This window comes from Nyctereutes procyonoides, unplaced genomic scaffold (assembly GCF_905146905.1).
Source record: "Nyctereutes procyonoides isolate TBG_1078 unplaced genomic scaffold, NYPRO_anot_genome, whole genome shotgun sequence".
Lineage (NCBI taxonomy): Eukaryota > Metazoa > Chordata > Mammalia > Carnivora > Canidae > Nyctereutes > Nyctereutes procyonoides.
In genome coordinates, this window is record NW_026575043.1 from 28,196,228 (window position 1) to 28,209,706 (window position 13,479).

The 13,479-nt window shown below is 40.0% G+C and overlaps 1 protein-coding gene across 1 annotated transcript in view; it reads left to right on the forward strand.

Moving 5' to 3' along the window:
- The window catches only part of ASAH2 (N-acylsphingosine amidohydrolase 2), a 71,597-nt gene extending 61,823 nt beyond the window's left edge, over nt 1–9,774 (forward strand). The window contains exons 19-21 of the mRNA XM_055322983.1: nt 1,482–1,541; nt 4,872–4,960; nt 7,169–9,774. Coding sequence (XP_055178958.1) covers nt 1,482–1,541; nt 4,872–4,960; nt 7,169–7,358 — 339 coding nt within the window. The 3' untranslated portion in view covers nt 7,359–9,774. The remainder of the gene's footprint in view (nt 1–1,481; nt 1,542–4,871; nt 4,961–7,168) is intronic.
- Nucleotides 9,775–13,479: the final 3,705 nt, after the last annotated feature.

Below are 13,479 nucleotides of genomic sequence, written 5' to 3' on the forward strand. Positions count from 1 at the left end.
ACTTACCCTTTCTTCTGTCTTCTCATATTTGCTATTAAACCCTTCTAGTGAATTTCTCATATAAGTTGTGATGTTTGGCTCTAGAATACCCAACCCGTTTTTTAAAATTACTTCTCTTCACTGAGGTTCTCTCAGTGATTTTAAATCATTATCATCAGACTTTTCTTCAATTCTTTACAAATGACTTGTACTAGTTCTTAGAATATCTTTATACCAGCTGCTTTGAAGTCTGTGTCTGTTAAATACAACATCTGGGGACCCAGAAAGGCAGATTTGATTGGGCTTTTTCCCCTTAATATGAGTGATATTTTCAGGTATGGACATCCCATAATATTTTGTTGTTGTTGAATACTGGATGTGTTTTGACACTGTATCAGTTCTTGATTCTAGCCTCATCTCCCCACCCTGGAGTTGTTGTTTCCGTTTGTTTGTTTGCTTGTTGAAAACTAGACTGGACAAAATTGTAAAGTCTGTCTCCCTTGCAGTGTGTGGCTACTGGATCTGCTCAGTGTTTTTATTCTTCATTTTACTTTTAAATCTGGCTCTCAAGGGTTGCCCTGTGATTACATAACTGAATGTTCAGCCACATATTGATCCCAGTATGTGCTTAAATGCTTCAGGGAGTAAGGGTTTCACTCTCTGCGACAGGTTCTTTTCCTGGCTTCAAGTGGTTCTCTTACCCACATGCAGAGTTGAGAGGAACCTCCTACAATCTCCAGAGTTCTCTTTCTGTGTGTGTAGCTCTCCTCTCTCTGGTATGTTCTTCTCTGTTACTCTACCTTGTGAACATAAGACTATTTGGCCGTCATGGACTTCCACATCTCTTCCTTAACTTAGCTTGACTGCCTGGCTTTGCTTGAGCTCTGCCTCTTTGTGCTGTGAACCACACCCTCTCCAGGCGTTGGGCTGGGGCAATTGCAGGGCTCATTTTGGCTGTTTTCTATCAGTCTAGGATCATTGTTTTCATTGATTGATTGTTCTCACTGCTCTGCTGTCTATAAAACCATGGTTTAATGCATATTTGTTCAGCTCTTTTATTTGTTTCAGGTGGGAAGGTAGATACACACCCTGTCATTCCACTTTGTGCAAATGTCAGTGCCAGTATAAGTCATTCGTGGAAAGCTTTGACTGTTTTTATTTGAATCCATCCATTTCCTGATTGTGCGTTGGAGGGAAGTATGAGACAGTATCAAAGACTAAAAAAGCCATTTTAATGCACTGTCTTCATTGATATCTGAATGTACTGAAAGCAAACTCATTGGCAAAAAAATCCTTGAGTAACTTCTCAGCCAAAAATTCCTTTGTCCATTGTGGCAAGGATATGTTCTCTAGTATTCTCAGAAGATAACTCACTTGATTAGATGGGATAGAATCCATACAGGTGCCCAGAATCCTAGAACATTTCATAAATCATGGCCCAAATATGAGCATAGCAAAGATTACTTTTACTTAAAACTCATCAAATGAGTTTCTATTTTAAGGGAGAAGTTGCCGAAGTGACGTTTGTAGGCGCTAACCCGAAGAATTCAGCAGAAAACCAGGTAAGAATCAATGATTCTTTTTATAGATTTTAAATCCACCTTTTAGTCTTTATTTGAATATCCTCATAGAGGTTAACAACATGATGATAAAATGTCCCAACTTGCTTTTCATCTTATTTTTTAGGTGTGGGGAAACTTTCAGTAGGAAGAGTAGTGTGGAATTCAGTCTGGGGGGGGGGGGAATCCCTGGGTGGCGCAGCAGTTTGGCACCTGCCTTTGGCCCGGGACGCGATCCTGGAGACTGGGGATCGAATCCCACATCGGGCTCCCGGTGCATGGAGCCTGCTTCTCCCTCTGCCTGTGTCTCTGCCTCTCTCTCTCTCTGTGACTATCATAAATAAATAAATAAAAATGAAAAAAAAAAAAGAATTCAGTCTGAGGGGAAATAAGGCATAGGAAACCTTTAACCGGGTCTGCTTAGGATCACATATTGCACAAAGCATAGAGAGCTACACAGTCTCTTGAGAAGATACAAATTTGAATATAATCCCACTTATGTATCCCAATTTAGAAACTTGACTAAATTTGGTAAAATAATTAAAGGGCCATGAATGAAGTATATCTTTGTTTCCTTCCTACTCCCATTTTGGTTTCTCTCTTCCTCCAGCACCATAGCATCTGGTCCTGCCCCCAGTGTTGCAGACTGATCATGGACCCCTAGGGGATGCTCCTGGCTCAGAGCCCTGGCCCATGTACTTTGCTTTATCTTGCACTTGCCATTTCCTCTTTATTGCTGCGACTAATTGGGTATTTATTTATTAATCTTGAGAAATATCACAAGAAATACATGTTCATGTGTAAACAGATAATATAGAAGTGCTTAAAATAGAACATGAAAGTACCTCTCTTTCCATAAACCTTCCTAGAGGTAATAATTGTTCACAGTTTGTTATATATCATTTCATACGTTATTGTATTGATCATATATAAAGTATACATATGTAATGGAGCTATTAATGAAACGAATTAATTTTACTCCTCTGTAACTCCTTTAGAATGTTCTTATAACTGGGGCATCTGGGTGGCTCAGTCAGTTAGGCATTCGACTCTTGATTTCTCTTAGGTCATGATCTCAGGGTCATGAGATTGAGCCCCACATTGGGCTCTGCACTTGATGTGGAGCCTGCTTAAGATTCTCTGTCCCTCCCTCTCTGTAATCCCTCACTCTCTCTCTCTCTCTAAAAAAGAGAGAGAGAGAGAGAGAATGTCCTTATAACTACACAAGTAATAGGTAGACATATTCCAGTTGTAAAATTAAAATAATAAAGAAATGAGTAGAAGCAAAAGAGAGTAAGTATACAAAAGTGATTTCTTTCTTTTTCTTTCTTTTTTTAAATTTTTATTTATTTATGATAGTCACACACACACACACACAGAAGAGAGAGAGAGAGAGAGAGAGAGAGAGAGAGGCAGAGACATAGGCAGAGGGAGAAGCAGGCTCCATGCACCAGGAGCCCGATGTGGGATTCGATCCCGGGTCTCCAGGATCGCGCCCTGGGCCAAAGGCAGGCGCTAAATCGCTGCGCCACCCAGGGATCCCCAAAAGTGATTTCAAAATCAGATTTTTTAGTATGGCCAAGGATGTATTCACTCTATCCCTCAGCCATTCTTCCCAGAGACCATAGTTACTTACAGCTCCAGATACCTTTCTCCCAAATGAACCTTCCATTTCTGTTCGTTGAAATATCATTCTTGCTGTGATAACGATGGTGGCGATATGACATTGTCAGACATGTCACTGGGGAAAAATGTTCCACTGCCTTGGAAAGTCCACATGCACCTGTTTAATTTCTCTAGGCAGTCAAACTATACCATAATATTTGCATGTTTGTAGCATTGTTTTCTGAAGGTATCAACGTGTTATAGCAAAACTGCAGGATTAGATGTCCTTTGATATCCTTTGGGTGGAGAAATATCGTCATCATTGCTGCCTTGGAAAAGCAGGAGAACAAAATGCTTAAAGCACTGTAACAAGAATAGAATTGATTTCTAAGAGTGCCCTGGGACTTGGCATACAAAAATTTCCACTACCTCTTATTATTAGTAATCCTCAGCACTATTTATTGAAGGTTTACCCTTTGCAGGCAGCAGGTGAAGTGCTTTACATACATTATTACATCAATCTCATTTAATCCTCACTGCTATCCGTTGGCTTATATATTATTGTCTTCATTTTACAGATGAGGAAACTGAAGTTTAGAAAGACTAAGTAACTTGTATTAATTAATTGTGTATCACGTAGAGATTAGGATTGAGAGGCGGGAAAGGATAGTCACATAATTCACATAGGCACTGGCCTAGACTTGTTATCTGGTCTACACTTTAGACCTGTGTGCAAGGGCTCACTCAGTCTCCTCCTCCATATATAACCTCCCCAGTGTCATTCTACCCTGAGTGGCCAGAAACTGTTCTCTTTACAAGTCACCATCATAATGAAAGCTTTATTGAATATAACCTATCAGTTGAGTAGTTAGAGTTTTAAATAATCCCATGGCCCACTGGAAGTAAGTGATCTACAGCAAAGTTTTATTTGAACACCTCTAAGTGACAGGTATAAAGGGCTGTAATGGATAAAAGTGAATTAGACACAAATCTTGCCTTTAAGGGCCCACAGTCCAAAGATTTCTGAGGGAAATTGAGATTTATGACCTCCGTGTCTTTTAATTTGTTATATTATTCAAATCTGTGGTTTATTTGACATGTAATTCTTGGTCTCAACTGAATTATTATAGCAATTTTCCAATTGGAAAAATAAAACCTGTTTTTGATGTGCTTTCTAGGAATCCATTATGACAATATATAGGGATTGCTTTTAGCACCCCAGGACAGGGAAGATTTACGCATCCTTGTCAATTCTTTCACTTGGGAGGTATATTTACTAATAATTCATTTACCCAGGGAAGGAAAGATGAAGAAACTCTCCCGTTTTCTCTCCTAAGTCTTGAGGTGACTAGAGAAAGTCTTGGAATATAGATCAATAAACATGTCATTAAAAGGTTTGACTTCTGCCTTTTTAAAAACCTCAAATTTTATTCTATCTCTTCTCTGCCCTCATTTGCAAAATTTGCTATCAGCTCTAAAATTATGATCATTAGTTTTCTAAAAAAAAAATAAAAATAAAAAAAGGTCATGGTGTGCCTAGATAAGTTAACATTCTGAAGACATTGCCAGAATGTAAAGAGAAGTGCCTAGGAATTTGGATGAAATTCTAATACATTGTCACACAAGACATTGGCAGGTTAGCCTGCAGTCCACAAGGGATGTATTTACAGACAAGTTCCTTCTAGGACTGTGCAAGGGGTCTCATCAGTTATATTAATTGCATTTCAGACCCATCGGACCTTCCTCACTGTCGAGAAATACGAGGCCACATCAGCAACATGGCAGATAGTGCATAATGACGCCTCCTGGGAGACTCGGTGAGCATGTCTGTTGGATGTTTTGTCTTTCAAGCCTTGACAACAGTTGGTTAGTAATGCAGGGAAGACAAATGGGAAGCCTGGCTCAATGCATGATATTAATGATATCAAATTCCCAAGAGCCTTCTGGCCATATTTGGTTGATTTATTAGACTTCATTTTGATTCTGTTTTTCTGCAGAACAGTGTGGTGTGTGCTTCTGGAAGATTAGGTGCTAATGAGGTTAAGCCTCCATTTTTGTAAACATCTGTTAGTTGTTTGTTTTTTTTCCACAGCCACAGACATTACCTCTAAAGGCTGGCTAGTCAGTCTTCCTGCAAACTGGCTGAAAGGCACACTGGGGTGAAGGTGTTGCTATGACTCTACAGAGCCTGACATTCTTTCTGGGAAAAACACGAGTCTATACGCAAAGTGCACTGAATGTGTATAGGGGGTCAATGATTCTTCACTGGAGTCACTGAAAGATGGCTGGAGCGCTATCTCTTCCTGACTCAAGGAAGGAAGGCAGGAATTTACCAATGGAGATCCCTCAGAGAGGCATATCTCTGTGCCTTTTGTTACCAAGTACCTGAGCTGAATACAGATTTTAAAGTTTTGAAAATGTGTCCGAAATAAGAAAAACTTTCTGTTGCCAAGTTTATATATTTCACACTCCATGACAAATGGGCAAAATTTTTGGCAATTTGTCTCTAATTCAGATCATCTTCAACTACGTGATGGGTTGTGTGTTGGTTTGCTTCCTGTGGTTAACTGAAAATCAAAGTTTGACAATGCTGTGGCCCCTTTGATAGTCACACATAAATAAGGGTGTACATTTTCCTCTAATCTTTAGGACTCTAGGGCATAGGTCATTTTTAAACAAATAATAAACATATATTTATTATTAAAATAGGCATAGGTCATTTTTAAACAAATAATAAATATATATTTATTATTAAAATAGGCATAGGTCATTTTTAAACAAATAATAAATATATATTTATTATTAAAATAGGCATAGGTCATTTTTAAACAAATAATAAATATATATTTATTATTAAAATAAGATTCTACAGATAATTTAAAAAGAGGGATGATTTTTTTTTTTAAGCCCCAAATCAGAATAGCAGTAAACACCGAGGACATGGATAGACCTCAGTCTGGTTCACCAGCAGCAGCATTGTCACCTCTGTCATGAGATCACTGGGCCCATCATTGAAAAACACAGCATGTTGAGAACACTGTCTCTGCCCAGAGCAGTCACTCTCTACACAAGTGGGGACATCAGTCAGTTAGCCAGTCGTATCTTACTTCCCCAGCAGAGTATCTGACCTCCTTGGTGGCGGTCTGCAAGGACCCACGTGACCTGACTCCATCTGTTTCTGTAAGCTCAACCACTGTGCCACTGGGCACTAGGCCCTGATCCTACCAGCCTGCATTCTGTTCCTCCGCTACACCACGGGTTTTCCTGCTGGAGCCACTTTGCATCTCTGTTCCTCTTTCCTGGAATGTCTTTCCTCTGGGCATGTGTGGGTTCAGGGTGAACAGCACCTCCTTAGAGATACCTCTGCCTTACTTTGTTCATTTCACTTTGCACTTTTAAGATCACTTGCTGATTTACCTGTTTATTGCCTTTCTTTCCCCCCTGTCCTTGTGGTGGTGGGGGGGAGAGCATAAGCTTTGGGCCATGTCTGTCTTGCTCAGCACTGTATCCTCACACCTCTAGAATTAGAGTCTGGCACATGCACTCATTAAGTATATATTTTTAACAAATGAATCTTGATGGGAATAGAGCTGTCAGTTGACACAGAGGATGATAAGGGTGGAAGGAATGCTCTAGCAGAGCAGGGGACATCCTGTATTCTGAGTATCAGGTGAGGGAGGCTTCCCGGAATGGATAGTGTCTGGGTAGTTAGAAAGATAGAACGAGTGAAACTATTTCTACAAATGGCTATTTCTTCTTCTTCTTCTTCTTCTTCTTCTTCTTCTTCTTCTTCTTCTTCTTCTTCTTCTTCTTTCTTTTTTCAAATGGCTATTTCTTAAAGGGTCTCTTCTAGAAAATAAGTTCCTGTCCCTGTTTTGTTCATTGCTGTATTCTCGCTATCGAGGATAGCGCCTTGCTTATGGTGGGGACTCCCTGAATATTCATATGGTGAATAATCATACATTCTTCTAATCACACGTATTTAAGAGTAAAATCTGATTGGTTTGTCTCTTTCCTCCCAACAGTTTCTATTGGTACAAGGGATTGCTGGGTCACAGCAATGCAACGATACAATGGCATATTCCAGATACTGCCCAGCCTGGAATCTACAGAATAAGATACTTCGGACACAATCGGAAGCAAGACTTTCTCAAGCCAGCGGTCACACTTCCATTTGAAAGCACTTCCTCTGCCTTTGAAGTAGTAACTACTTAATGACAAATTGATAATTCATTTAAAGAGCAGCTATACTCTATAATTTATAAAAATGATTTCATATGAATGTAAATGATGACGGTGACCTCTATGATTGTCCCTGTTTGGGGACAGATAGTTGACTGCAAATGGGACAGAAAGGTGTGTGTGTGTGTGTGTGTGTGTGTGTCCCATTCATCTGGCACTAGCAGCTTTACACCTGGTGCTTCTAGAACCTAATGCATGAGTTCCCTCCAGGCCTTGCTGTTGTTTGAAGGAACATTTCCCCTCAATATGAAGCCTCTGAAAAGTGAGTGAGAGTGGTTGAAGGTGTGTGAACAATGGTAAAACTATTTATTTATAGAGTTATTGAATGTTAGTGCTGGGAAAGTTTAGAGATTGTGTACTTCGCTTCTTTATTTTGCCGATGGGAGCAATGAAGTTTCATGGATTTAAGATTAATGAAGGCTACGGGACCTTCCCCTGCTGCATCACTTAAAAATATATTATATACACATTGACCATTAACGTATCAGCCCAATTAGAGAAAATGACTGTGGAAATTAATATGCCAGCTTCTCTGTATTGAGAAGCAACCACCGTGGAGGCTACGTGCGTGATCCAGAGCCGTTCACGCTGGTAAATTACTGCTGACATTGCCTTCGGAGGCCAATTACAAGAAAGTCAGACTTTTAATATTTTGATCAAGTCTTGTGTTTCCCTAAGTGCCCTTAACCCTCCGAATTGTGTTTCCTATTCCCAAGACTGGTTCTGAGTGATTTTGACTATTTTCAATGATTGCATTCACTCCCAAAACACAAGCTTTGCCATTAGTGTAGATATTAAAATGAAATGTTACTGGATTGGAAGGGGATCCTCAAAGAGCAAACTCTAAATTCACTTATCTGTTCTTTTATCGGTCACTTACTTGTGGACTCGTTCAATCACAGAATATTTATCCAGACCTGTGTACCCAGCATCGTGCTAGCACCTGGCCTTGATAATTACCGTGATCATATTTGGGATGAACGTGTAAGAATCAAAAGGGGACTATTCTGAAGGAGAAAATTCAGTATATAAATTCAGTATACTCAGTTCAGTATATAAACTCTAGAAGGCATTTAAAAGGCAGTAATCTTCAAGTTCTAGCTCACATATATAATCTGTGTCGGGTGCTCCCATATGGGGGGAAAGAGGCTCCAGATACTTTGGAAAAAGTTGTTTTCATAGTTATTTGGGGGCCTTATGACCTACCCTGCCCAATGTCTGGAAGAATGAGATACGGCAGTCGAACATTGATTGCCCAGAAGTACCGATTCCATTTAAAATGATCCAAGTTAATGAGGAGCTAGCTCCTAGGCTACCAAGTAAATTTCCAAAAACCAAGTCATGCTTTTCTTGTATGTATATAAAAGCATTAGCATTTGAGGGAAAAAAAATCAACCTTTATTTCAAAAACAAACTTGAAGTCTTGAAAACGGTAATGATACTGAGCACAACAATACCAGCACTCATTTATGTGTGACTGAACATGCTTTATCACATTGGAACGGACCTGGAACACTTTTTGATGGACCAGGGTTCTGGTTCTGGGGCGTTAACTGCTGGAGAATTAGCTAAGCAGGATTCCAAAGAGTAGTGATCATTTTTCCTAAGGACACAGTGTTTAGTCTAACAATTCAGAGGCTTCAGAAGAGGAGAGAATTCTGAAAGTAGTTGGCCTTAAATTCTATTAGAACTGATGATAAGACTTTAAAAAGTATTTTGCATGATTCAAAAGAGTTTTTGAATTATTTTTCACTACCTCCATGCCCCCCACTGATGTTCTTCAGTGGGCCTGTGATTCCCTGTTGTTTACTTGCAACTGTGCCAAGCCAGACAAAGCATTGCCTTGGTGCTATCCTTCTGCACCAGCTCTCTACCCACCGGTACTCCTGGCCCCAAATCACCCACAGAAGCATGTGTGCCCCCTCGCTGCTATCTCTTCCAACCCATGCAGTTGCATATCTGCAGTTTGTATGACAATAAGGCCAGATCCTGCATGATAGAAACCATAGCTAGCCACTCATGCTTTAAGGAACACCAGAGGGAGGCAGATCTGACCTGTTAATATACAAACCTAGATCCAAGCTGTGTTTGGGGCTGCTGCTGGGAGTGGCTCATTGGAGCCAAACCATGTGGAGAAAGCTACTGAAATTGCAGGAGGATATGGGGGCAAGGAGTTTGGTTGGTGGGAGGACACTTCTGCAGAAGGTCTTGTGTTTCATGTCAAAGTGTCTGGTGTTCTGTTTGTTGTCCTCTGTCCACTCTGGTTTTAAGGATGCTGTGACTTCGTCAGAAAGTACTGAACGATCCCTCTGTATTTTTTCAATGAGTATTATGTAAAATTGCTAATACAAAATATAATATTTAATAAATTAGTGAGTACAATCGGGAATGGATGTTCTACTGAGAAGTGATATGGATGAATGAATGCTTGTTTTGCTTTTGAAGAGATGGAATGAATGATACTGGATTACATGTAGGTCAGGCTGAAAAGTGATATGAATGGCATCTGTAAGTGGCCACCCGAACACAAGGGATCCACTTCATCAGGTCCTTCTTGCCCTCTGAAGATTTATTCCTGCAAAAATACATATGTTTGAACATTTTTTATTAATAGGGTAACTGAGAGTTTCCGAGGCAGGTAATAATTCATAAAATTATTTCATGAGCCAGGTCTGATTATAGATGCCAAGAATGAATGTGCTTGTGAGTATCCTTCTCTGATTTACCCTCTCATGCTTCTCCTCCAGTGTAGGCAAACACACTGTCCTCTTCTAATGTGAGCACATGGATTTCATCTTTAGCCAAAAGATTTCATCATTAGATGACCCTCTCATGTCTTTAATTCTTCAAATAATGATTTTTGTCTCCTGGGTATCCCTATCACACATGCTGGTTTGCACTGGCTTGTGGAATATCATGTCTTATATGATGCCACAGAGGAAAGTTTGCGTGTTCCTTACATGACTAGTTGGAATGTGTTCAGCTGCAAGTAACAAAATATTCCTGATAAGCAGGGGTCCAAACACTAGAGACATTGACAGTCGCACATAGCCATTAGTCTTAAGGTGACCAAGTCTGGTTTCCTACAACCATTCCACGACGTCACTGGCTTTTTTTCTTAACGTACTAACTTTAATTCTCAAGCTTGTTGCCTCAGTCTAGAGAGAGCCGCCTCATGTCTTCCAGCAGCAAGAAGGAAGAGGAGAGTTCCCAGAATCCCTTTTTTGGAAGGTAAAAGATATGTAGTAGGATCCCAAGTAGAATTTCCCCTTGCATCATGTCTACAGTTGGGTCACATAGCTTCAAGGGAATCTGAGAAAGAGAATATTTGGCATTTTCTGCCCCTAGAGGGGGAGGAAAGTTCTGATCAGCAAGGAAAAAGAGATGGTGCAGGTAGCTGCTCTGTGAGCGTGTCAGCAGACTCTTTGTGAGCAGCCCTCCCAGTTACCATGATGGCAAGCAACATGAAATGCATATCCTACTTAATAGCTTTTTGAAATAATTAGCACTTTTTCCATCTTACCAAATCTGTTTTAGGAAAGAACACATCTTGGAACCTTGATGGCGACAGGGCTTGCTCTCTACACTGCAAAACCTATGCATTCATTCAGCAAATTTATATGCAGCACCTATATTTTCTCTGGGCATTGTGCTACCCCCTAAGGGCACAGTCATGATCAAGACAGAGCAAGTTCTTGCCATCAAGGAACTTAGAGTTTTACTAGGAGAAGCAGACAGGTACACAGGTGATTCTGGACAGAGTGACCCATACTGCTGCCAGGCGGTTAGATATGGCACCTTATATGGTCTTGGGGATATTACAGGAGGTTTCCTGGAGAAAATAACATCTAAGCTGAGACCCAAAGGATATTAAGTAGAAGAAAGGTAATGGTGGGGCAGCCCTGGTGGCCCAGTTGTTTAGTGCTGCCTTCAGCATAGGACGTGACCCTGGAGACCAGGGATCGAGTCCCACGTCGGGCTCCCTGCATGGAGCCTGCTTCTCCCTGTGCCTGTGTCTCTGCCTCTCTCTTGACTCTCATGAATAAATAAATAAAATCTTTTTTTTAAAAAAGAAAGATAATGGTGTGTGTGTGTGTGTGTGTGTGTGTGTGTGTGTGTGTTTACATGCATTGGTGCAGGATGACTACCTTTTTCAGGTAAGGGGAATATCAAATAGTTTACCAAGGCTGTAGTTATAGTACAGGGAGGTATGGTCAGAGATGTAGCACTGAGCTTCATCTTCATAAATAGCAATTTGGTGTTATAGTCATGGTAGCATTTTCCCCCTTAAGAACCTTCAATTATGGCATGAATGGGCTTGAATGTATTTTCCCTTTGCTAAACTAATAAGACACATATTTTATAACTAAGGAAATGGATTTTGGTTCCCAGTCTCCAGTGACATTGGATATCACCATTCTGTCTTCATAGGCTGTAACCGTTTCTTGGAATTGGATTTATTGATACTTCTTTTGCTTCTGTCCATCTCATGTTTCCAATTCTTGATTTTTCTTTCACCTTTTTTATGCCTACTAAGTGGGTGAGTATAGCCAATAAAGACCAGTCTCTCCCTTTAGATGGAGTTCAGTGTTCCAGCCTACATCTTGTAAGTGCTTATTAATAATACTAAAAAACTGACCCAGCCACATAAACTTCAGAATACTTTGGTGTACATAATTTCAAGTTATCAGAGACCAAGCCCGTATTGATTTTTTTTCTGGCTGTGTTTTAGGATAATGAGCAATCCAGAAACCTGGGATATTGGCTTAACACTAGCAGAAGAAAACAAACCTACCACCCCACTCTCTGGATCTCCACTCCCAGGAAAGATTGACATGGATACATTCCCTGTTCTATTGGAGCATCCTTATTCAATACAAGAGCAGGGTAAGCTAAATGAACATAAGAACTTAACCTCCCAGCCATTATAACTTTGGAAAAAAGTCCAACATGGGCCCACACACTCCTAAGTGGAATTTCAATAAACTAGCATGTATGATTTTATAAAGTTGGTGCCACCACAGTGAGGAGAGTAAGTACTTTGAATGTGTTTCTGAAACTATGGATGGTGTTGTGCTGACCCATTGCCACTCTTTCACAGTTTCTCTTAGCCTCAAGTCCACAGATACAAAATGTCTTAGGGGACAAAGGGGTAGCTTTTAACCATGGGACATACGTGAGAAGTTGTATAATGTGAAAGAAAGAACCTAGGTTTTGAAGTCTGGTCAACTTGGATTGGATTATATCTGTGACCTTGGGAGAGTCACTGAACATCCCTGGTTTATAAAATGGTGTAACAATAATGCCCTTCTATGGTTGATATGGGGTTGTAGAATTTAATGGTTAAGAGAGAAAGCTCACTGGAAACTGATTGGAAGCAAATTCTGGAGACAAGTTGGTTCAAATCTCAGTAATGTACTCAGTTTCTTAAAGTCCCAGTTTCTTCATGTAATGCATCTTAATTTCTTAATGTATCGATGAGAACAATACAAGCATAATTAAATTTTTAGTTTCTGAGATTAGAATAAGGTAGAGTTGTTGGCAGAGTATCTGATGTATGGAATATGCTTAATTTATTTATTTAGCTGTTAATTAACTTAGCTGTCACTGAGTATTATGTAAGATGACGCATATAAATATCTGGAAAAGGGTAGGAAATAAAAAAATTATCCATTGTGAACTAAATCCATCATTTGCCCTGAAGATACTATACTTTTCCTGATCTTTTGGTATCTCTTATGTTAGTGTAGGAAGAGTTGGGATGCATGGCAAGTGAGGTTCTGAGGGTTGTCTAGACTGAGAGACAATGGAAGTCCGAACCAGAACCAGAAGCAGCTTCAGGAATGGATCACAACTCTTTCAATGTATGAAACTCTATGGTTAAAATGGTCATGCCTTACTCATTAACAGGATGGGGAGGGGGAGAAAGACAGTTTAAAAAAAATTAAAACCCTAAAACGTCACTTGGGTGATGTTAAGTTGTTGTTAAGTTACAACAAGAACTGGAGTAAAAGAAAGAGGATTGCAGAAGGGTAAAGGCAAAGCTAGGTTTGGACATCTGAGACTTGACAAAGTGTCCAGGCAGCAAAGTCCA